The following is a 25,439-nucleotide window of genomic DNA, read 5'->3' as shown; positions in this document are numbered from 1 at the left end:
AACATCAGTGCAACTTCAGTATTCCAGCAACAAAAGTCACTTAATTACTGGGATAAACTATGCTATAAGTACATAATCAAGTACAACAGATATAGCATATAAAATGAACTTATTCCCGACAAAACAACTACATGTACATATCTTGGCCAGAAGCCGTATCTAAATGAATAGATTATGATAATAACCACCATAGCATTCACCGTTGCCAAACATTTTACAGATTTTTGAAAGGAAGTTGGATCTATTGATAGACAAACAGACATAAACACCGTTGAAACTGATCAACGTCTTCTTGTTTCATAAATCACGATTGAACTTTGGATGTAGTAGCCCTTTACAAAGCGGAAATGTACAGGAAATGTAGACTCGACCAATTCTACTGGTGAAATGCGAGGGAAACATGTGATTAATGATCAATGTCCCCTGACATTTTGGCGAGATGTCTAGAATATCGTAATGCTTGGTTTTACGTGGTAACAGCTTCAAGTTCAAGGTCAGATATGCCTGCAAAACTTCAAACCCCTTTGCGAGTCTTTCACGATTTTCCCATTCCCGAAAAGACCGAAATTTGGCAATTTGACGGTCTCCTTTGTCACTTTTCAGGAAACGGCCGTGAGCGGTACTGCAGATAAGGCTCTAATGGGGTATGTAATCCCAACTTATAACATGTGAAAATTTAGAAGACATTAAGCATAAGGCCAGTGAAAACTTTCCCAAATAGTTCCAGGTATCATTACACACCTATAGAATGACATTTTAGACACCTGTTGACATAAAAAGAATCGATTTGTAGGCGCCGCGCGAGGAGCCCATGTAACACCATGTCCACCCGTCGAAGCGCCGCCTACATTCATGTGTACATCATATCTTGTACGTAATGAGTAAGTTAAAGATAAATGAGGACATAATCAGTTTTCCCTTGACAACTTTAGCCTTTTACACAACAGTCCATTCGCTTATATGGAGTAAGGGACTGTCAGAGAAGCCCGGCCGTCACTCAGAAATCATGACGATCCGGCATCCGAACATCTGATTGGAGACCTTATCCGTAATCTCCAAGCAGATGTAATAATCCAACTCAATTTCAGTTTTTACTTCTGCTTTTGCAACATCGGTGCTCTTGTCATTCGCTTCCGCCTAAGCATCCTTACATCTGCTTGGAGATTACGGATAACGTTTCCAAGTAGATGTTGGGGTGAAAGATCGTCATGTTTTCTGAGTGACGGCCGGGCTTCTCTGACAGTCCCTTACTCCATATAAGCAGATGCATAGTTGAGTAAAAGGGCAAAATTGTTAAGAAACACCGGATGGCGCCAATACATATCTTTAACTTACTCATTACGTACAAAATATGATGTCTTCATGAATGTAAGCGGCGCTTCGACGGGCGGACAAGGTGTTACATGGGCTCCTCGCGCGGCGCCTACAAATCGATCCTTTTCATGTTAACTAGTTTCTTAAATGTCATTCTATAGGTATGTCATGATGCCTGAAACTGTCTGGGAAAGTTTTCACTGGCCTTATGTCTAATGTCTTCTAAATTTTCACATGTTACAAGTCGGGATTACATACCCTATCATAGCCTTATCTGCAGTACCGCTCCTGGTCGCGACCAGAAAATTGACAAAGGAGACCGCCAAATTGCCAAATTTCGGTCTTTTTGGGAATCGGGAAATCGTAAAAGGCTCGCAAAGGGGTTTGAATTTTTCAACTTTACTTGACTTTGTTTTCGAAAATGTGACTATCTAAGATTAAGAGTGAGAGCATTTGATATTTAATTGGACGTTTCACAAGCCAAACCGTTGGTTATTTGGTCATGACGTCATAGATCACACGTTTTCTTTACCATTTACAAGTAGAAGCGTTCGAGTGTAAATTTCCTGTAAATTGTCATGTTTGAAGCGCCCCTACACTTTGATTTCATTCATGTGAAAGAAGAGATTGTACAAATGCAATGATGTTTTATCTGTTTGTTTATCAATAGATTCAATTTTTCTTTCACAAATGCTGTAAGGTGTTTGGATCACTTGAGCATGCAATAAATTCTTGAGTGTCAGGGGGTGTCGTTTTATGAAAGAACGAGACTGTAGAGGGTAATATATAATTCTTTATTGTCTGAAAAGCACGACATACCTCCAAATGTGCTGGATAAAAAGATCTATTGTATAGACACATGTCAAACTCTTAGTTAGATACAGCTAATGCTAAATATCATATTTCTCCATACATATCACGTAACGAAAAACTCAGGTTACATCGAAATATGCTCAAAGCTAGAAAATATTGTAAGAGGTTCTTGTTACTGTTGCGCTTCGTTATTCAAATGAAAACAAAATACATAATTCTAGATGTGTGAAGTTTTGTACGTACATGTGCTTGTATAATTGTCGACATGCATCGGACGTAGTCTGAAGGTAGGCATGGAACACTGACATTGTTTTCGTGTCGGTTATCTTGGAAAATCAGCCAAAAATGTCGCGCCCCATATTTTGTTTGGTAGACAGCTCCTATTGTTCCTTTTGGCGTCACCCAGAGTTGACTGAAGAAAATGGCCCATTGTATTACTCATTGCTACAAATCAAAGTTGACATGTCGATTGTTCCCATGTAGATCACGTGAACTAATAAACAACTGTCAAGAGAAAAGCAATTCCTTCCTCAACTAATTTCCTTTGTTCTTGAAAAGATAAGTAAGCTGAGGCAAGACTTGTCTAAAATGTGCCAGCAGTTTCATGAAACTACTGAGAGAGAGAAAGAGAGAGAGAGAGAGAGATGGAGGAAGAAGGAAAGGGACAAAAAGCGAAAGAGAAATAGAGAAACCAGACCCCAAACACAATAAGACAAGGCATTTCAAAGTTTAAAAAAAATTGAAATAACGATTTCTATTGAAACAAAGTTATAGCTCTATATCTGTACGTAAGTTGTAATGAATCCGTTAAATCACAGACTACGTACGCTAGACGTGATGGGTCATCAAAACACTTTTATGACAAGAAAACTACTTAGTCTTAGCTTAACACGGTAAGAAGAATCCTTTTGAAGGACTTATAATCAGGATATATAGGAAAGAGAAAGAGAATGAATGAACTTAATTGCTCGACAATTGTACAGGGCACAATGTATGGCAGCGTTAACAATAACAAGGCAATCAATACATTGGATACTAAACTAGTCTGTTCTATTCTGAAAGCTATGACTACAAAAATATGGACGTAAATGGCGCACTGATACGTTAAACATTTCCGTCTGTTACAATACATTCTCTCTTTTGTAAAGCGTTAGGATGATAGCTTTGCTCCAGGACCGTGCAGAATCGAGTGTGTCGGTTCCAGCTAATTGCAGCCTCTTTGTTAACTTAAAATAGTGCTACCGAGAAAGAAATTTAAAATGTTCATTCAATGATGGTATATACTTGCTGATTGGTCAGTAAATGGTATTTGGTCCAATCAGTTCACAGGATCGCTAGAGTGTTAAATGGTGTTATTTCCAGTGGACAATTAAGTTGTTAAGGGTAATTTTGTGGACAAAGAATAATTACAGAAGATGAACCCATTGTCTGAGTCAGTAGTAGTGTCTGATATACTCCAGGCGTTTTGACACAGTTGCCAGTCAAGAAAAACATATTTTTGTTTGCTTTACGTATACTTTGCCACGCGCTTCAACAGATCTTCAACACGCTCCAGGGGCTGGGAGTCACCAGAAACAACTGGAGGGTCTCTTGCCGAGGGCAGACCAGCCTGGCGAGCCCTATGCATGTCTGCAGCCGCCATGCATCAGACACTGATGCCTGCGAATGATTGATTGATTGATACTTTGCCATCTGACCACAGCTTGTCAAGGACCAAATATACAAATACGGAAGTCCTGCTGCAGTACCAAGGTTGGCCGTCGGGTTCACCACACCTGCTAAGTAAACGTACCAAATATAATCGCAATCCATCCAGAGGTTCTTAAGATATTCCGCCGTACATACACGCACACAAACAGAGTAAAAAGTAATACCTCCGTAACTCTGTTAATAGAAATGAATTCTTTACAATCACAGGCTACGCCCTATAATTTGGGGGTTCATTCAAGACAATGTCTTAACAAGGTCTTAACATGGTGAAAACGATTACTGCTCAGAAGATTTTGTGATTAGGAAAAGCCTCGGGGCTGAGAAGATATAGCTGTATCTTGAATCGGTTCATTCACTGATGGTATATACTTAGTAGAAATGTAGTATATGAAGCAATGACTGATCTTAGACAAATATATTACAAGTAAATAGCATTCAATGATCGCCATACATGGTAGAAAGTCTAAAACCCAAGAATGGAAGAGTTGCTTGCTACAGTATCTTCACATAGTAGGACCGGTCGAACAACACCTGCGCATTTAATTATCTAAACAAGGCACGCTAACAAACAAAAAGATTGTATCACATGATCACATAAACAGACAACGGTTTTACATTAGGTTTAGCATAATTACAGGGCGTGAGCAGGTATTTACGTACAAGTACCTCCCCACACCGATCCCTGCATTCTTTCACAGCCAGACCTGAGAAGAAGAAGACCTCCAATTGCAAACTGTTTAACACAAGACTCACCGTGATCTTTCCTGTCAGAAACTCAGTAAGTAACCACACACAAGCCACACAGTGGCGTTTGTCTTACTTTTGTTGTTCAAATAGTAACGGTTCATTCTGTGTTATCACTATATGCATTTTTTTTTTTGTTTCACTAGGAAACTAGTAGACGCAATTTAGTTTTAGTTCCTTCTACTCGAGCCCTCGCCGTCACTTTTCGAACAAAATGGGACAAACACCTGGAGTGAGAAATGTTATATCTACAGCACGTGTAAAAGATATGATTGTAAGACGGATGCACGCAGGTTTGTAGAGCGCTTTTTACATTTTTTCCAGTCCACCATGGAGGAGTCCTTGAGGTGCCATACGAAAATCGCCGCACGCCACCGCCGCGCTTCGCGGGGCCTTTTTACACGCAAAAAACATCTGGCGCCGCGCGTCAATCGTCGTAGGACGATATCAAACGTTATCGAGAAGATGTATACGTAGTAAATAGAATCTGTATGTACTGGACAGAAAGAATCTATTCCGTAGTAATTCTTTTCGATTTGGACGAATTTTGTAGACTTTTAAGCTGACAGATTTGCCGTGGCGGGGACGCAAGTTTTCTCACTGGACCCGCGGCACGTTGGCGGCCTCGCTACGTCGCAAACTGGATTTGTGTTACCCTTGACTTTATAATGGGAATATCATGCAAAACGTACAAGTATGACTTAAAAGACAACAAGACACACAAAGCCTACAAAGATTTTCGTCGATGAAAGTAATGTAATTTGCGAGACCGCAGCGAGGCTACCAGGTGCGTGCCACGGGTCTAGTGAGATTGGGGCGTACTTATCATAGTTGGAATCTTTAAAGCAAGAACAGGTCTTTCTACTTTCTTTAAGTCTTTGTTTTCGTGTTTTTGTCAAGTGACAAAGAAAGGTCCGTGTCTACTGACTGTACTGAACAGACCAGGAATTGTACAGACATGTCTATGTGTCTGCATGTGTGTGCATTTGTCCAGCAGAACAGGTTCTCACCAGTCCTTTTTGTTGGAAATCCCGTATGAACAGCACCACCTATCAGTGCTCTAAGCAGGGTTCAGTAAAAACGAGAAAAAAACAAAACACCGTCGCCATGGCAATGTCTTTTTTCATCGCCAACCTTGTTCTACGTGTCCCAACTGTAACCACCTTTTGCTTTGTTTCTTTTGAGCAGAGCTGAAACTACACCATGAAGGTTTACACTTGCACGCTGCTTGTTGTGGTACTTATGGTGGTGGCGAAGGGAAGCTCGGCTGCGGAGTACAAGGGGTGCTATGTGAAGAATTACGGAGACCCATACTTCCCGTACAGCTTGGTGGACGGAAAGATGAGCAACGACATGTGCGTTCAGCACTGTAAGGCAGAGGGAAAGGCTTATGCAGGTACGTATTCGTCTGATTGTAGACGCAATGAGGTTACATATGTCTTAATGCCTTCAAATACAGCACAATAGTTTTAGGAGACTTAGATATAGTGTCTTTTCTTTACTAAGAACTGTCAGAGTTCTCATTATTCAATACCGCAGTCGGTATATGCGCTGTGCGAGTTTTTGTCGTACGATCTTCAGCGAATATATGACAAAGACGATTTAGTATTTTACGTATTTACAGTTGTTTAAGAGGAATAATTTGCTACTGTAAACTTATCACATGACGTATTGGCATTGGGTTTGATAACCAGTGTTATAGCATAGCAGACTCTTGCAATGGTTCATGTTATCTAACGTTTCATGTTGTATGGTATTTTCTATAGCAACCAAAAGTGTTCGATGCGGCTGCGGTACTGAGGAACACGTGGCAGAAATGACTAAAGCTGCAGATGAACGCCAGTGCTCCTACAACTGTAAGGCAGGCGGGGGGACATGCGGAGGCTACGCTAGGCTGTCGGTGTACAGCACCGCCCAAGGTAATCAAAGACTTTCGCCGCACGAAAAGTGGGGTTTACCAATGACGATAAATGCTAGGGGTTAATGCTTCGGTCACATTTGCACCGGGACCGTCAGGGGGAATAGTCCGGGCCCCGATTCAATAGCTCACGGCGTCTATTTTTTACCGGGTCCCGGTTGATTTTAAGTCCGAGTTAAAGTCATCCCGGGGCCCGTCCGTGTTCAAAAATAGCCCGGTAGCCGCAGGGTGCCACGTAGGGGTCACGACCGAAAGCACACTGTTTTTCTTTTTGTCATTTGTCAAATAATACTGTCCTATCAAACTAACCCTAATTTGGTTTTAAAACATCCGTTCGTACGATGACTTCTTAGTCATAGTAATGATAAGAAAACTTAAGTGGTGCGGCCACCACTGCACGAAAAGTGGAATTTACCATAATGGTAAACGTAATGTAAAGCGGTGTAAAGGTTACATTTACCAGAGATTTATCAGTATTTATCCATCGGTAAATGTGCAAATATACCCAGCATTTACCCACAAGGTATAGCTAGTAATGTTTGCCTTATTTACCCACATTTACCGGGGTCGTGTAACTAAATTATGCATTTACCGAGATTCACCGTGCGACGTATTTCTCACATTTATCAGGCGCATTTACCGAGATTTACCATACCAAGTACTGTATGTCCTTGCCTTTACTAAATGATATATTTACCCTACTTTACACACATTTACTATGGACTATGAAGCACAAACGTAGGGTTTTGGATAAAACTCAGCAACATTTATTGGATGAACACAGCAACATTGGCAGTTTATACAGATACACTGATTGTCTTATAATAACAACACACATAAACCACAGTGATACATGCTAACTACTTACAAACAACGTTTATCAGTTAGAACATTATTCAGTTTATCAGCAGACGCAATCTTAACATATCAGTCTCTATCATCCTGCACTGACAAACGCTCCCTTTCAGAAACTTTATAAGAGAATGGTTTAACTAGACACCTATACATAACATGTATAATGTTTTGTGCAAAATTCTTAATATGTTGTCGCATTGTTAACATGTCATCTATGGATTCAAAATGTGCCAGTAAGATAAAGTTAGCAAAACTATGCAAAGAAAACAGTAACATTGCAAGGAACTCGCGATGACACAAGTAAAAGAATTGAATGGGTCAAACCCAGCTCGGACATGTTGAAAGGGATTGTATTTGTCAATTCGGATGGCGATGTAAGTCAGCGCCCCCCCTGTATGAGGGAGCCTCAAAAATAAGCCTCAAACCTTTGCACGTAAAAGAACCCAACACACTTATCGAGAAGAGTAGTGGTGGCTCAGATTGCTTGACAAAACATGAATGTGACCTGTAGCAAATCCGAATTGCACTTCCACTTTATAACTACTTGAAAAAGAATCGTGCTTCACCTCCATCAATCAAGGATATCGTAGCTGTATTTAGGTTTGTTTCAGGTACATACACCACATTAGAATTATCTATAGTTGGTTTCGTTTGCCATTTTCAGGCCAAAAAGTGTACATTTTGGACTCCTAATATCTGATGTGGAGACTAAGACTCCATTCACACTTTTGGTATTCCTGTGTCATTATATGAAAGCCAAATGACCTGGCTTTTTTTAAGGGTAACTTTTGCAGGTATGTGTATGCGGAGGTATGGATTGAGTAACATGGAAGAGTTCATTTTGTACTGAGGTGTTTTTAAAGAGTGACACATGGCTAGTGACTATGGTGAGCGAAACAATTAGTGCCTTGCATATATGTTTATTGATGTGCCTTGCATATGTGTTTACCGATAGCTGCTAAGAACAACCTCCTTGCTAAGAAGTGGCGTGAGGATCTCCGTTGCGGACAGGGCTACCCCGCTGAAGACGGTACTCCTGCTGAATGCGACCCTAGCGGGAAATACCCGTGCTGCTCCCCGGCAAACTGGTGCGGCAACACGGCAAACCACTGCGACTGTCCGGATTGTGTCAACTACAGAAACATAGGTTCAAGGATGACTGCTTTACTTTTTTACATTCAGTGGGGTCTGCACTAGCTGTTCTTCACTTTGGCAACAGTGTCATGACTCATGTACTACTAGTTACATGTTTATTCAAGCAATACATGTACTTCATTATCATTCAATAAAAGAAAGGTTTGGGAAATTCAGTCATTCAAATTTTAACATTTCTGTATTCACAACAAGATTGGAGTGATATACAAATAATCTATTTGGGGCAGGATGAAGGACATAATGTACAACATGTATCATCACCATCATAATCCCAGCCAGGCAGGGTCATATATTTCATAGGGATAGGACTGAAATGCAAGTTGCTTTATATTCTACAGGGGCTATGAAGGCTTTAGTTACCCTAAGTCTAGCAGCATAATCCATCAGATATAGAATGAAGTTATTTTTGATAAACAAAAACAGACATTGAGTTTCAGGCAAGGAAACTCGAAGTCTGGCCAAACTCTGAACACAGGTCGGTTTTATGTGCTGTAGAATTGCTCGTGTATAACCCTCCTCTCCCCATTTTCCCCATTAGATAATAGATTTACCACTTGGTAAATATATGGTATAGGTGGGTAAATGTCATATACCATATTTACCAACTATTTACTCCTTCCATGTAAATTCGGTAAATCCCACTTTTCGTGCAGTGCACGTGTTACGTTCATCGGGACTAGCAAAAACTATCATGCTGGGGATCATCGGTAGAATAAAGAGAATGATATCAGAGAATGAACTGGCACGACATTAAGCGGAACATTTAGAAGAACAGACAACCAAGGAGGGTTTTGTCAGATCTTCTGTGGTGCCCCAAGGTCAAATAGACTAAGGGGATAGATGAGGATGATGAGAATTTGGTCCTAATGCAAATGATACAATCGTTGTTCTAGAGGTTGGCACAGCTTAACCATCTTCCCCTCCCCTCAGGAAAGCGCATGCTGAACTTGAGGGAGGTTCTGGGCGACTTGACCGACACCTTGGAGAAACTGGAGAACGCCTACAAACGGGAGATGGGCGAGACTGGAGACATGGAGGCTGATGATATGTTTGAAGATGCGGAGTAACACTAACATCAATTTTAGCACGCCTTAAAGTTACCGTAGCTGAGCAAAATAATGTTTTCTTTGATCTTCTTTTTAGATACAGAGGGGATTTAGTTGTCTTCAAACCCGAAGGCTAACATTAAGTAACAATGGAGTGCAAAATGCGTGTAGATTTATAATACCACACGTTCTAATCTATCAAGATTAATCGATATTATCCGTGAACTCGTTGTATTGGGGAATGAAGAGTGATTAATGTTGAGAAACAAGTTTGAATATTTCACCATCAATTGTTCAATAAGTCTAAGATCTACAAAGAACATGGTGTGAAGGGATATTATTCTGATGAGACCAAACTACACATTTCAATTTCGCATTTGTAGAAGCACAATACGTTATTGTTCCTTCGTTGTTTTGTTTGATCCTGACAGTTTCCATAACGTTCGACTATACAAAAACGTATGAAGTGCTTGATGTTGGTGTAACATTTGCAATGGAAAGTACAATAAAACATGTGATCGGTCAAATAACATGTCTTGATGTTCTTAATTTCAAACCGATTGCTGCTTGCTGATTGGTCAGTGAATGGAATAAGGGCAAATCATAGCATTTCAGTGTTTTGTTCTCAAGGGTCAGTTTCTGGACAAAGAAATGTCACTGAAGATGGATGACCACTCTCTTTGAGTCAGCAGATGTCTGATATACCCCAGGCGTTTTGACACAGTGGCCAGGCAAGCGAAATACATTTTCGTCGGCATTACTTTGCCAACTAACCCGGTAAAAAATGAATGAGTCCGTAGGAAACAAGCCTCTATAAAGTAATTATGGTGTTAGCGGTGTGGGTACGTTGTTTGATACAAGGAATGAAGAGTTCCTTAAAACCTGTTTCAATTTAGAAAAGAGTCTGTATTTAGTTTAAGAACGGCTTCAAAAGACTGTAATTGGAACGAGAGTATGCCCCATGGCTGCGATGAACAGGGCATGACTTTAAAATCGATCTGAGCTGCATTGAAGCAGCTATATATGGAGACAGAAATTAAAAAGAATTCTATTTCATTCGAAGTGAAAATGTGGTGTCAAAAAGTGGAGCATGCTATGATCAGCGTGAATAGTTTAAGATTGTCTAAAACCTAAGAAAGGAAAAGTAACTTGATACTGTCTTTACATAGTAGGACCGGTTGACCAGGGTCGACCCGCATCTTCATAAATATTCTAGTAGCTATAGGGCCTAGCCAAAAAATATTGTGATCCCTATTTTTTGCCATTTATAGCATATATTTTGCAGCTGGTTTGTATGTCTGACAGTGTAGTCGAAAACTATTTTCGGAAACGGACGAAATAAAGTTGATGAGAGCGCAGATGTCATACATATCATTAAATGAACATGGCCGGACAGGTATTTAAGGCACGTCCCACTTTCATCCCCGCCTTCCCTTCTCCCCAGTCCTGAGAAGAATATCTCCAGACGCAAGTCACATCGTACCCCCCCCCCCCAAGAAACTTAATAAGTAAGTCACATCTCGTCGTTTATGTTACATCCGTTGGTCATATCGTTTCTTTGTGTTAGCGCAATAGATTCATTTTGTTTTAGCTACAGATCCAACTTTTAGTAAAGTTTTAAGTAATACAATGCAAAATCTGTTTCTTCTTGAAGCTAATTGTTCACCGTCACATTAGTTTCTTTTTTACTTGACCCATCAGTACGACACAATCGTAGCCACCAATATCTTGTTCCTTTTGAGGAAATCTACACCATGAAGGTTTACACTTGCTCGCTGCTTGTTGTGGTGCTTATGGTGGTGGTCTTTTAACACGCCCCCCTCCCCAATCTGTCCCACGCGTCGATCGTCGTATGGCAATATAAAATCGGTCTGCATCAAAGCTGCTATGGAGAATGATATATATATCGGCCGCGACCTGAAAAGTCACAAAGGAGACCGCCAAATTGCCAAATTTTGGTCTTTTCGGGAATCGGGAAATCGTAAAAGGCTCGCAAAGGGGTTTGAATTTTTCAACTTTACTTGACTTTGTTTTCGAAAATGTGACTATCTAAGATTAAGAGTGAGAGCATTTGATATTTAATTGGACTTTTCACAAGCCAAGCCGTTGGTTATTTGGTCATGACGTCATAGATCACACGTTTTCTTCACCATTTACCAGTAGAAGCGTTCGAGTGTAAATTTCCTGTAGATTGTCATGTTTGAAGCGCCCCTACACTTTGATTTCATTCATGTTTTGTAAAATAAGAGATTGTACAAATGCAATGATGTTTTATCTGTTTGTTTATCAATAGATTCAATTTTTCTGTCACAAATGCTGTGAGGTGTTTGGATCACTTGAGCATGCAATATATTCTTGAGTGTCAGGGGGGCGTCGTTTTATGAAAGAACGAGACTGTAGAGGGTAATATATAATTCTTTATTGTCTTGAAAAGCACGACATACCTCCAAATGTGCTGGATAAAAAAATTTATTGTATAGACACATGTCAAACTCTCAGTTAGATACAGCTAATGCCAAATATCAAATTTCTCCATACATATCACGTAACGAAAAACTCGGGTTACATCGAAATATTCTCAAAGCTAGAAAATATTGTAAGAGGTTCTTGTTACTGTTGCGCTTCGTTATTTAAATGAAAACAAAATACATTCTAGATGTGTGAAGTTTTGTACGTACATCTGCTTGTATAATTGTCGACATGCATCGGACGTAGTCTGAAGGTAGGCATGGAACACTGACATTGTTTTCGTGTCGGTTATCTTGGAAAATTAGCCAAAAATTTCGCGCCCCTTATATTCCTTGGTTTGGTAGACAACTACTAACCAATTTTCCTATTGTTCATTTTGGCGTCACCCAGAGTTGACTGAACAAAATGGCCTATTGTATTACTCATTGCTACAAATCAACGTTGACATGTCGATTGTTCCCATGTAGATCACGTGAACTAATAAACAACTGTCAAGAGAAAAGTAATTGCTTCTTCAACTAATTTCCTTTGTTCTTGAAAAGATAAGTAAGTTGAGGCAAGAATTGTCTAGAATGCGCCATGTGTAGTAGTTTCATGAAATTACGGAGCTTAAGTCCCGCCTTTTAAAACCTCCCGACGAAAACTTTCTAACATACAGAGAGAGAGAGAGAGGGGGGGGGAGAGAGAGAGAATATTCTATTCTGAAAGCTATAACTACAAAAATATGGACGTAAATGGCGCACTGATACGTTAAACATTTCCGTCTGTTACAATACATTCTCTCTTTTGTAAAGCGTTAGGATGATAGCTTTGCTCCAGGACCGTGCAGAATCGAGTGTGTCGGTTCCAGCTAATTGCATGCAGCCTCTTTATTAACTTAAAATAGTGCTACCGAGAAAGAAATTCAAAATGTTCATTCAATGATGGTATATACTTGCTGATTGGTCAGTAAATGGTATTTGGTCCAATCAGTTCACAGAATCGCTAGAGTGATAAATGGTGTTATTTCCAGTGGACAATTAAGTTGTTAAGGGTAATTTTGTGGACAAAGAATAATTACAGAAGATGAACCCATTGTCTGAGTCAGTAGTAGTGTCTGATATACTCCAGGCGTTTTGACACAGTTGCCAGTCAAGAAAAACATATTTTTGTTTGCTTTACGTATACTTTGCCATCAGACCACAGCATGTCCAGGACCAAAGATACAAAATCGGAAGTCGTGCTGCAGTACCAAGGTTGGCCGTCGGGTTCACCACACCTACTAAGTAAACGTACCAAATATAATCGCAATCCATTCAGAGGTTCTTAAGATATTCCGCCGTACACACACGCACACAAACAGAGTAAAAACTATACCTCCGTGAAAACATTTGTACACGGCCGTGCGGGCGGGTCTATGAAAAAGCAGACCTTTGAATTGGCTGTAGTAAGCTGTAGTAGCGTAGTAGGCTAGTCGGTTTTCTCGTTGGGAGGCTAGCGGATGGGGAACTGCTTATACTCGGAGGGACATTACCTACCTGCCGTTGAAACATTTGTAGAATCCCGTGCAGACGGCCCTATGAAAAAAATTAACCTTTGAATGGGCTGTAGTAAGCTGTAGTAGCGTAATAGGCTAGTCGGTTTTCTCGTTGGGAGGCTAGCGGATGGGGAACTGCTTATACTCGGAGCGACATGACCTATCTGCCGTGGAAACATTTGTAACTCCCGTGCGACGGCCCTATGAATAAAAACAGACCTTTGAATGGGCTGTAGTAAGCTGTAGTACGCGTAGTAGGCTAGTCGGTCTTCTCGTTGGGAGGCTAGCGGATGGAGGTACTGCTAAATGTTAAATCTACGGATGAATAGAAGTTTGTAGGGGGTATAGCACTGTCTAAATGCACAGTGTCTCGTCTGAATGGAGCTGCGCATGCGTTCACAAACAGACAAGAGCTCAACAGACATTGTCTGTTAAATATTATATATAAATTGTGAAGTTGTATCTGCACTGAATACAATCTGGATTTCCTGGACAGACTCGGGCCTAAAATGCAATGTGTTGTTTTAACTTGTTGTTGAATGCAGAATTTAAATCGAAAAACTATCTGTGATTTGTGCCATCTTTTCTATACCAGGAACAGGTTTTTCTACATTCTAGGGCGTCTTTGTTATCTCTTTTTAAAGATTTAAGTAACAAACTGCTGTTTCTTCTTCTTAGGCAGAAGATTTTGAAGAAGAAATGAGGGAGATGGAAGACATGGTGGCTGCTGATATGTTTGAAGAATGAGGAGTAACACTAACAGCCATTGTTATAATAGCACACCTTAAAAGCTATCTTACCTGCAAGGGTTGAGAACTAAGCAGAATACAATCTACATCTCTTCTTTGATTTCTTTGTAATACAGAACCGCTCTAGTTGCCTTAGAACCCTGGGGCTAACATTAACTAACAATGGAGTGCCCAGTGTGTAGATTAGATTCTACATTCTTATCGGTTAGGATTTAGTCATCGGTTTGACATGAGAAGTGGTTGTATTTTGTGGGAAAAGATTGTTAAAGGAAGAGAAACAAGTTTTCAGATCTCATCATCAACTGTTCAAAAGTAGATCTATACGTACCATGGTGTGAATGGAGATTATTCTAATGAGACAAAAGTACACTTTTCAATCTGGAGTTTGTTTGAACACAATTTGCTAACGTTCCTTTGTTTCTTTGATACAATTTCCATAACGTTCGACTTTACAAAAACCTATGAAGTGCTCAATGTCCGGGCAACATTTTCAGGTGTGTGCGAAGTATGATAAAACTGATGATCGGTTAAAACACATGGTTTGAGGTCATTTATCTAATCGTATGACTGCTTGCTGATTGGTCAGTATTTGGTCCAATCAGTTCACAGGATCGCTAGAGTGATAAATGGTGTTATTTCCAGTGGACAATTAAGTTGTTAAGGGTAATTTTGTGGACAAAGAATAATTACAGAAGATGAACCCATTCTCCGAGTCAGTAGTAGTGTCTGATATCCTCCATGCGTTTTGACACAGTTGCCAGTCATGAGAAACATATTTTTGTTTGCTTTACGTATACTTTGTCATCTGACAACGGCGTCCAGAAGCAAAGATACAAAAACAGATGTCCTGCTGCAGTACCAAGGTTGGCCGTCAGGTTCACCACACCTACTAAGTAAACGTACCAAATATAATCGAAATCCATCCAGAGGTTCTTGATATTCCGCCGTACACACACACACACACACACACACACAGACACACAGACAGAGTGAAAACTATACCGCCGTAACTCTGTAAATAGAAATGAATTATTTACAATCACAGACTACGCACTATAATTTGGAGGTCCATTCAAGACAATGTCTTAACAAGGTCTTAACAAGGTCTTAACAAGGTGAAAACGATTACTGCTCAGACGATTCTGTAATTAGGAAAAGCCTCAGGGCTGAGAAGATATGGCTGTATCTTGAATCGGTTCATTCACTGGTGGTATATACTTAGTAGAAATGTAGTATATGAAGCAATTGACTGATCTTAGACAAATATATTACAACTAAAAAGCATACAATGATCCGCCATACATGGTAGAAAGTCTAAAACCTAAGAATGGAAGACTTGCTTGCTACAGTATCCTGACATGTCACCGGTCGAACAGCACCTGCGCATTCAATTATCTAGACAAGGCACGCTAACAAACAAAACAAGAGCTTTTAAAAAAAGCTGGCGTTTCGGCTACGTTTATAAGTGTGAATTGTCTTTTCCCTTTACTTGAAGTAAAATCTGCCAGAGGAAGTCACTCAAGGGCTGTTCAGTCTATAAGAAAAATTGTCATTTTGGGAAATGAGTACTGTTTTAATAGAGAAAGGCAGATTGGGGAAAGCAATTTTGAAGTTACGTCACTTAACTTAAGTGCTTTTGAAAAAGCTGGTCTTGGCCTACAACTTGTGCTTATTTGTAAAATGTATAATAGGCTCATTATAAAAGCTATCAATGTAATTATGTACATGGCACGCAATAAAACATAAAATTTGAAAAAGCACCATTGAATCATCAGCACTATGGTAATTAAGTGAAATAGAAGTTCATAACAGCTAAGGTTCTATCTAAAATGACTACCAAATGTCAAACAAATCAACAGCTACCGTATTTCTTCTAATAAAGGACGCACCCCAAATAAAGTGCGCACCCCCGATTTGGGCTTCACCGCAACCCCAATCACGCCAGCTGAGATACTTCACAGAAAAACCTTAATAAAGTGCGCACCCCCCATCTGCCGCTGTCGCTCGGCGCGTCTCCAAGATGTGACCACGCCCCGGTATTCGGCACGCTATGAAGTCCTGGTGTCTTTCTTAATCGTTCCATTTTCAAGGAATTTTCGGGAAAACATTACCATTATTTGGGGTCAACACTTAACCCTCTACTCCGCTCAAATTTTGAGTAAAACGTTTTGAAGTTTAAACGTCACGCTGCTGAGAACCTCGCGCCAGGATATCTGACAAACTCCCTTGATATTGAAGGACCAGACGACGATCCGCTTGATTTCTACCGGGCTAGTCAAAGACAAACGTGTAAAACGCATTTTGAGATAAAAATAAAAGTTCGTCTCTCGGCATTTATGCCGCAAAATACAGCGTTGCATTGACGAAATCATTTCATTTTCGATCACCCGCCGCCATATTGTTCAAATCCTGCTGCCCCAAGATGCATTTCGCGAGTTACGTAATCATCATCACATGATCGCATTACGCGTCTCTGATTGGTTATTGCTGCAGCTGAAGGCGGGAATATTGCAGACGAAGTGCATCATGGGACAGCAGAATCGCGGTCTAAGTTTTTTCTTTGTCTGAAATGTTACACATGAAAACGCAATAAAAACGCGGTTTTATCGACTACATAGCAACATTATGGTGAAGAAAATGTAAAACCAAAAGATGTTTTCGGGAAAGCATACATTTATTTGCCGATTGATGGTGGCTTTTGCGTAATTTTAGCGATCAATGAACCCGGAAGTGTGCCGAAAGCGGCGTGGGTTTTCGCGTTTTATCCGTCAAAACAAAAACAAAACTCCCGCTGAAGCGAACTCCCATATGAAAATTCCCATAGTTTTGTGCCGAGGGGCGCCACTTTCCACGTCCGTGTTGTCTGAATGAAGTCGATACTGAACAATGGAGCATTTGCTACTGTAACAAAGAATCGCTGTTTTGCAAACAACATCAAGAGCCTCTGTTTACATCGGGGATAGAAGTTTAGTGGCGAGTGTTTTGCAAGAATCATCTTACCGCGCATAGGAGCCGCTGCACGGTATTTTCCATTACAATGAACAGAAAAATTCGAATGCCGGGTTTGGAATCTATGAAGTCCTGTTCATAAGACAAAGGCCTTGTATATATTAAATGAATATTTAAAAATAACAAATATAAAATATTTCTTTATTTATTAATGAAAAAAAATGATATTCATAAATATGATATTGATAGATTAATATAATATCAATATATATTTTTGATATTCAATATCTAAAAAGAAAAAAAAAATCCATGCACGGAGACGAACCCGGATCTTCTGGGTCCGAAGTGCTTGGCGTTGCCAGATCGGCCAAGCTGCGGTACGTAACTATTTACTCTGGACGTAATGCTATAACCTCACTATATGGTATCATTTATGCCGATTTTTGCTCGTTTTCTTGACGAAATCATTTTTTTTCTTCTGCAATCTTGTGGAATAGATGTAATATGGTCATTTTTCAGGATATCAAAGTCCGAAACCACAATGCAATGATATTTCCGAACAGTTGTAGCATTTACATGCGGTCGCCGTCCTGTGTCACATGCAAATCTGGCGTGCGTGCCTTTTCCTGCTCTCTTGCCATATAAGGCAACGGCTATACAAGGATTTGAGAACGTATTGCCATATAAGGTCTTATTGTGTGCGACACAGTGTTGAACCAAGCATGCATGCTTGAAGGTAAAAGCCAGGACATTGCGTTTCGGTGCGAAAGCACCGAAACGCAAAAATTGTATCACATGATCACATAAACAGACAACGGTTTTACATTAGGTTTAGCATAATTACAGGGCGTGAGCAGGTATTTACGTACAAAAAGTACCTCCCCACACCCATCCCTGCATTCTTTCACGGCCAGACCTGAGAAGAAGAAGACCTCCAAACACAAGACTCACCGTGATCGTTCCTGTCAGAAACTCAGTAAGTAACCACACACAAGCCACACAGTGGCGTTTGTCTTACTTTTGTTGTTCAAATCGTAACGGTTTATTCTGTGTTATCACTATATGCATTTTTTGGTTGTTTCACTAGGAAACTTGTAGTCGTAATTTAGTTTTCGTTCCTTCTACTCGAGCCCTCGCCGTCACTTTTTGAACAAAATGGGACAAACACCTGGAGTGAAAAATGTAATACATGTATCTACAGCACGTGTAAGATATATGATTGTAAGACGGGTGCACGCAGGTTTGTAGAGCCTTTTTACATTTTTTCCAGTCCACCATGGAGGAGTCCTTGATGTGCCATACGAAAATCGCCGCACGCCACCGCCACGCGTCGCGGGGCCTTTTTACACACAGAAAAAATCTGGCGCCGCGCGTCAATCGTCGTAGGACGATATCAAACGTTATCGAGAAGATGTATACGTAGTAAATAGAATCTGTATGTACTGGACGGAAAGAATCTATTCCGTAGCAATTCTTTTCGATTTTGACGAATTTTGTAGACTTTTAAGCCGACAGATTTGCAGCGGCGGGGACGCAAGTTTTCTCACTGGACCCGCGGCACGTTGGCGGCCTCGCTACGTCGCAAACTGGGTTTGTGTTACCCATGACTTTATAATGGGAATATCATGCAAAACGTACAAGTATGACTTTAAAGACAACAAGACACACAAAGCCTACAAAGATTTTCGTCGATGAAAGTAATGTAATTTGCGAGACCGCAGCGAGGTTACCAGCGTGCCGCGGGTCTAGTGAGATTGGGGCGTACTTATCATAGTTGGAATCTTTAAAGCAAGAACAGGTCTTTCTACTTTCTTTAAGTCTTTGTTTCGGTGTTTTTGTCAAGTGACAAAGAAATGTCCGTGTCTACTGACTGTACTGAACAGACCAGGAATTGTACAGAAATGTCTGTGTGTCTGCGTGTGTGTGTGCATTTGTCCAGCAGAACAGGTTCTCACCAGTCCTTTTTGTTGGAAATCCCGTATGAACAGCACCACCTATCAATGCCCTCAGCAGGGTACAGTAAAAACGAAAACAACAACAACCACCGTCGCCATGGCAATGTCTTTTTCATTGTCAGTCTTGTTCTACGTGCCCCAATTGTAACCACCCTTTGTTTTGTATCTTTAGAGTAGATCAGCTGAAACTGCACCATGAAGGTTTACACCTGCGCGCTGCTTGCTGTGGTACTTATGGCGGTGGCGAAAGAAAATGTCCTTGAGTCAGCAGACATTGTCTGATATACCCCAGGCGTTTTGACACATTGGCCAGTCAAGAGAAACATACCTTTATTTGCATTACTTGCCAACTGACCTAGAAAAAATGAACATGAGTCCGTAGAACACAAGAATCCATGAAGTAATCATGTTTTTTGCGGTGTCGGCTTAGGTGTTTGATAAAACAAGGAATGAAAATTTCCTTAAATTTTAAACCTGTCTCCATTTCGAAAAGGTTCTGCATTCAGTTCAAGAATCGCTTCAAAGATGATGATGAAAAGACCAAAATTTGCCCTAGGGCTGCGAAGAACAGGGCATGTCTGAAAAATCGGTGTGCATTTATTTATCTATTGGTTTGGCTGTTTTAGACACACAGCCAGGGCTGGCAACAAAGAGCTAGTCCTTCTGGCAAAGACAACACATCTACATTAGAGCTGCTATGGAGAAAGAAATTCAAAGGAGTTCTGTCAAAAGTTAAGCTAGTTGCAAGGAGCATGATATGATCACCGTGAATAGTTTAAAATTGTCTAAAACCTGATAAGGGAAGAGTAACTTGATACTGTCTTCACATAGTAGGACCGGTTGACCAGGGTCGACCCGCATCTTTATAAATATACTAGTAGCTATAGGGCCTAGCCAAAAAAAGTATTGTGATTCGGGCCACAGTGCCGAAAAATTACGGTCTTTTTCATCTTTCTCTCTCGATTACTGAAAACGATTACTGCTCAGAAGATTTTGTAATTAAGAAGAGCCTCGGGGCTGAGAACATATGGCTGTATATCTTGAATCGGTTCATTCACTGATGGTATATACTTTGTAGAAATGTAGTATATGAAGAAAGGACTGATCTTAGATAAATATATTACAACTAAATAGCATGCAATAATCGCCATGCATGGTCTGAAATTGTCTAAAACCTAAGAATGGAAGAGTTACTTGATGTAATCTTCACATAGTAGGCACTGCTTGAACAGACAGATTTCCGCGTTGAAAACCTGTGTATACCTGCTAGGAAATTCCTAATTTCCACGGGTTTTAATGAGTCGAACAGCACATGCGCATTACCTAGACAAGACACGCTAACAAACAAAGAGATTGTATCACATGATCACATAAACAGACAACAATTTTATATTAGGTTTAGCATAATAACAGGCCGGACGTGAACAGGTAATTAAGTACCTCCCCCTTAAATTCCGCCATTCTTTCTCTCCAGACCCGAGAAGAAGATCTCCAGACGCAAGTCACATCGTAATCCTTCTCGCAAGAAACTTAGTAAGTAAGTAACCGCGCAAGTCACATCTCGTATTTTGTGTTAGGGCTCTGTTACACTTGTGCGTATATTCAAATGCGCGTAAGTTGCGTATCATTTTTTTAAGGTTTAAGTAAGGTTTGCGGGGGAAAAAGTTGTTTTCTACTTTGATCCACCGTTGTGCAGCCTGGTTAGCGTACCTAAAAACAAAATTTTCGGCTGCAAACTTAACATAAACCAAAAACATGTTAATACTCATCCCATGCGGACTTGTATATAGTATTACGCACAGGTGTGACAGGGGTTTTATATCCGTTGTTCTTATCGTTCCTTTGTGTTAGCACAATATATACATTTTGTGTAGCTATAGATCCGACTTTAAAACTTTAAGTGATACAGTCAAACCTGGTCAAGCAACTACCTGGCGCAGACAACTACCTGCCTTCAGATGGCACATTGAAACAGTCCCAGGACAGCTTTGACTGTAAACATCTGTTTCTTCTCGGAGCAAATCGTTCGCCGTAACATTAGTTTCCCTTATACATGTATCTGTCTAATGATTCTCTAATAAGTACGACACAATCGTAACCATTGTTTCGTCTCTTTTGACCAGATCTGCACCATGAAGGTTTACACTTGCGCCCTGCTCGTTGTGGTACTTATCGCGGTGGCGAAAGAGAGCTCGGCCGCCGCCGATTGCAAGTACGTGGGTTGCTTAGTGAACCCCTGGGACCCACCACGCTTCAAAACCAGCTTGGTGAACGGAGCAGAGATGAGCATCGAAATGTGCATTAAGCACTGTAGGGATAAGAGACAACAATATGCAGGTACGTACCCAATTCTTAAAGGCAACCAATTATATGTCATATTGCCATTATAAAGTCAACGGTAACACAAATATTCAATTCAGGACGCAACGACGCTGCCAGCGTGCCGCGGGTCCAGGGATGGGGGGGGGGGCTTTAGATGTTCATTCTCTGTTCTCAAACGTATTTCCAAACAGATATGACGAGGGATCATACTTTTGTGATTCTTCGGATTATAAGATAGTGCGTGATAATACACAAAGTAGATTTAGTGCATGTTGTGTTGTATTCCTTTTCCTTCTACACCCATAGGAGGAGGTATTATTTCGCAGAAGTGAAGTTTTTGATAAAATGCGCACCTAGAAATACGGAGACGGTCTATATCTGAATATGAAAATGTCAAAATTTTGCAATTTGTTCAATATTAAACCCCCTATACATGTGTACGACCTGAAGCTTGAACCATAAAGTAGTATAAAAGTATGCAAGGAAATATAGTTAATGTATTAGTACTTTGAGGTCAGAATACATTACAGTGAATATCTGAACCCAAATTTTATTCTCCACACAGATATAGACTATTCCCAGGCCATTGCAAAAATGTACTATTCCCATTACTTCATGTACAAACGTCAAGGGGTATGTACAGGGGGGTTAGAGTCCAATGACTGCCTAAATTTCGTGATTTCTGTGGTTAGATAGACCATCTCCATATTTTGAAATGCGTATTTTACAAAGTTGGTATCAATTGATAGAAGAAGTGTATTGCAAGTTCATGCCCGTGGGCTAATTGCAAACAACGTTACATGGTAAAAACATAGAGAAAAACATACATGTGTCAGGGAACAGTGGCTGACTTTGTTGTAACAAAAGGATACTGATACTAAATACAACTGTTGATTGGCAATAGGAGACGAAAAGTCCCACTTTCTCTAGTATTTGTGGGTTCTGTGATTTCAAGAGAAAGGTAGCTTTTTCTTCATCCGTGAATGTGTAAACTTGGGGGTATTTCGTAGTGACTTGGTTAAATAATCAATACACCACCCCCTCCCCTCCCCCCTGCTACTACAGGATTGAAGGGTATTGGATGTGGTTGCGGGACCCAGGATGACGTGGACGCAATGGAAAAAGCTTGGTATGAAGACGAGTGCAACTACAACTGCAGGGCAGGCGGGGGGGAATGTGGAGGCTCCCGCCGAGTGTCGGTCTACTCCACCAATCCAGGTAATCCAAGATTTCCGAACTCAAACCTCCCAACATGAGTAGAATTCTATATATTAAATATTTGTGATGACAGCACAATTTTTCTTACTCCTTCTGTGTAACTTGTATATTGTGGCAGGCAAACGTTTTAAAACTTAGCACGACCGTGTTTGTATATTGATTGTTTGCTGCGTATAGCGGCTTGTTTGTAATGGACTACCCAACTGCTGTTACTTATTGTTATTGTGTTTGTCTATGTAAGTTAAAATTTTTATTTTCAGAGGTGATATTTGATATTAGCTACTGCTAGTGCATCACCTCTGTGTCCTGTGTATATTAAGTTGTTTAATGAAAAAAAATGAAAAAAGTCGAAGGAAAGCTTAATTTACTATAACCACCTATCTATAGATTATAACTATCTAATGATGTTAGAACTCATTATCTTGCAAGTTACATCATTTTTTGTATTTGACAATAATTGATACAATGAATATCTACCGCTACGAATTGGCTCTGTTTTAACAATTGAGTTTATTTCTTGGAAGTTAAAGATGTCACAACTTAAACATCTTCCCCTTCCCACAGCACCGTGTAAGGGCCGGAGGGAGCTTGAGGTTCTTGGCGAGTTGACCGACACCTTGGAGAAACTGGAGAATGTCTTCAAACGGGAGATGGGCGAGACTGGAGATTTTGAAGAAGAAATGAGGGAGCTGGAAGACATGGAGGCCGCTGATATGTTTGAAGACGAGGAGTAACACACCTTAAAGCACAGCTTGAATTTACCTTAGCTGAGCAAAATAATCTTTTCTTTGATTTTGTTTTTAGATACAGAAGGAATTTAGTTGTCTTTAAACCCTGAGGCTAACATTCATTAAATAACAATGGAGTGCAAATGTGGGTAGATTAGATTCTATACATTTCTAACCTGATAGGATTTAGTTATATGAGAACTCGATGTATCTTTTGGGGAAAAGGTTGATGAAGCAAGAAAAACAAATTTACAAGTTTAAATATCTCACATTCAATTGTTTAAACAGTCTAAGATCTATATATACAATGGTGTGAATGGACGTTATTCTAATGATACAAAAGTACACTTATTAATTGTTTATAATAATATGCTAGTGTTCCTTTGGTACATAGCCCATAATATTCGACTGTAGAAAAACCTATTAAGTGCTCAATGTTGGTGTAACATTTTAACTGGAAAGTATAATAAAACTGGTGATCGGTAAAAATGCATGACTAAGCTGTCCTTTATTTAAAACTTATGGCTGCGGGCTGATTGTCCAGTGAATAGTATCAGATCCAATCAGTTGACAGGATCGGCTGATTGATAAGTGGTATCATTTCCAGGGCATAGTTTAGCTGTAAAGGGCACAAAGAAAGGTCACAGAAGATGACCCCTCTCTCCGAGTCAGCAGCAGTTGTCTGAAATGATCCCGGGTGTTTTAACACAGAAGCCTGAGTGTGCAGATAAATAAATTTTTGTTTGCCAACTAACCTAGAAAAAAAATGGCCTAGAAAAAAAAGAAGACCGCAGCATGTTCAAAACCAAAGATACAAAGAACAGAAGTCCTGCTGCAGTACCAAGATCGGCCTTGGTCGTACATTGGGTTTACAACACCTACTCACGTACCAAATATCATCGCAATCCATCCAGAGGTTCTTATGATATTTTGCCGGACACTCATGCACACTGAGTAAAAAACCATACCTCCATTTTACATGGATGTAAAATCAAATACTTTAAAAACCCACCAGATACACTCTACTGCTTTTAATATAGGGCTAAAATTTACCCCAGCAATGTGGGCTAAAGCCCGTCTTGATGTCACATAAAGTGCAAAAGTATATCAGGTACCACTTGGACCAATGGCAGGAATGCATATTGATTACATCCATAGGTGAATGGAACCAATATATAACACGATAACCATGCATGTAACATTGGAGGCATGAAACGTCGGCAGGCCAGTTTGATACATTTATTTCTGTCTCAGAATAAATAACAAGTCACAATGATGTACTCACATTGTGAGGGCATGAAGTCATGATTACTTTCAAATGTGTACACTGAGGTGTCTGCAGCTTTCCTCACACTTAAGTAACTGATTTTGTATTTCCAAACTATTTTGCATCCAATAATATTCTAAAAATAAGCAGAGATCAGCTATTTGATAGAGATAAAAATAGAGAGCTACTCTGGCCATCAAGCGTGATAATTCTTGGGTTTGTTGTTCTTTACGATTTACAGCTACCTAGGTGTAGTCTGCCAAGCCTATAGCTATGCTTGAATTGATCAAATGTCCTATGACATATTGGCGAAATGTCTAAAATATCGTAATTCTTGGTTTTACATGATCGCCTACATTATGCATACATCATATCTTGTACGTTATGAGTAGGTTAAGGTTACATGGGGATATAATCCGTTTTTTCTTGACAACTTTGTCCTTTTACTCAACTGTTCATCTGCTTATATGGAGTAAGGGACTATAAGAGAAACCTGGCCGTCACTTAGGAAACAAGACGATCTTTCACCCCCAACATCTACATGGAGACCTTATCCGTAATCTCCAAGCAGATGTAACGTTAATAATCTGACTCAAGTCCAGTTTTTACGTCTGCTGTTGCAGCATTGGTGCTTTTTTCCTCCGCCTAAGTATCCCTACATCTGCTTGGAGATTACGGATAAAGTTTCCAAGTAGATGTCGGGATGAAAGA

General features: G+C 40.1%; 2 protein-coding genes across 4 annotated transcripts in view; both read left to right on the top strand.

The window, feature by feature from the left end:
- Positions 1-14,993, top strand: part of LOC136425322 (uncharacterized) — a 33,349-nt gene extending 18,356 nt beyond the window's left edge. For 2 of the 3 annotated variants that reach the window (XM_066414170.1, XM_066414172.1), the window contains exons 3-6: positions 6,348-6,500; positions 8,310-8,501; positions 9,440-9,540; positions 14,228-14,993. In XM_066414170.1, the coding sequence (XP_066270267.1) occupies positions 6,348-6,500; positions 8,310-8,501; positions 9,440-9,540; positions 14,228-14,287 (506 nt within the window). In that variant the 3' untranslated portion in view covers positions 14,288-14,993. Of the gene's footprint in view, positions 1-5,769; positions 5,978-6,347; positions 6,501-8,309; positions 8,502-9,439; positions 9,541-14,227 lie in introns of all 3 variants that reach the window. The other variant, XM_066414171.1, reaches the window with a different exon arrangement.
- Positions 4,582-23,950, top strand: LOC136425326 (kremen protein 2-like). The gene is made up of 5 exons (XM_066414175.1): positions 4,582-4,615; positions 20,668-20,726; positions 21,317-21,530; positions 22,581-22,733; positions 23,298-23,950. The coding sequence occupies exons 3-5, from the start codon at positions 21,326-21,328 to the stop codon at positions 23,465-23,467; spliced, it is 528 nt and encodes a 175-aa protein (XP_066270272.1). The 5' UTR covers positions 4,582-4,615; positions 20,668-20,726; positions 21,317-21,325; the 3' UTR covers positions 23,468-23,950.
- The last annotated feature ends 1,489 nt before the right edge of the window (positions 23,951-25,439 follow it).

Source organism: Branchiostoma lanceolatum, chromosome 19, assembly GCF_035083965.1.
Source record: "Branchiostoma lanceolatum isolate klBraLanc5 chromosome 19, klBraLanc5.hap2, whole genome shotgun sequence".
NCBI classification, from domain to species: domain Eukaryota; kingdom Metazoa; phylum Chordata; class Leptocardii; order Amphioxiformes; family Branchiostomatidae; genus Branchiostoma; species Branchiostoma lanceolatum.
This window is presented reverse-complemented; position numbering and strand designations above follow the sequence as displayed.

What these genes read in the sequence shown, in the direction of transcription:
- LOC136425326 (XM_066414175.1), top strand. Translation starts at nt 21,326, where the DNA reads ATGAAGGTTTACACTTGCGCCCTGCTCGTTGTGGTACTTATCGCGGTG. An exon ending in TAAGAGACAACAATATGCAG is followed by an intron (nt 21,531 to 22,580) that starts GTACGTACCCAA and finishes CTGCTACTACAG; the next exon opens with GATTGAAGGGTATTGGATGT. An exon ending in GGTCTACTCCACCAATCCAG is followed by an intron (nt 22,734 to 23,297) that starts GTAATCCAAGAT and finishes CCCTTCCCACAG; the next exon opens with CACCGTGTAAGGGCCGGAGG.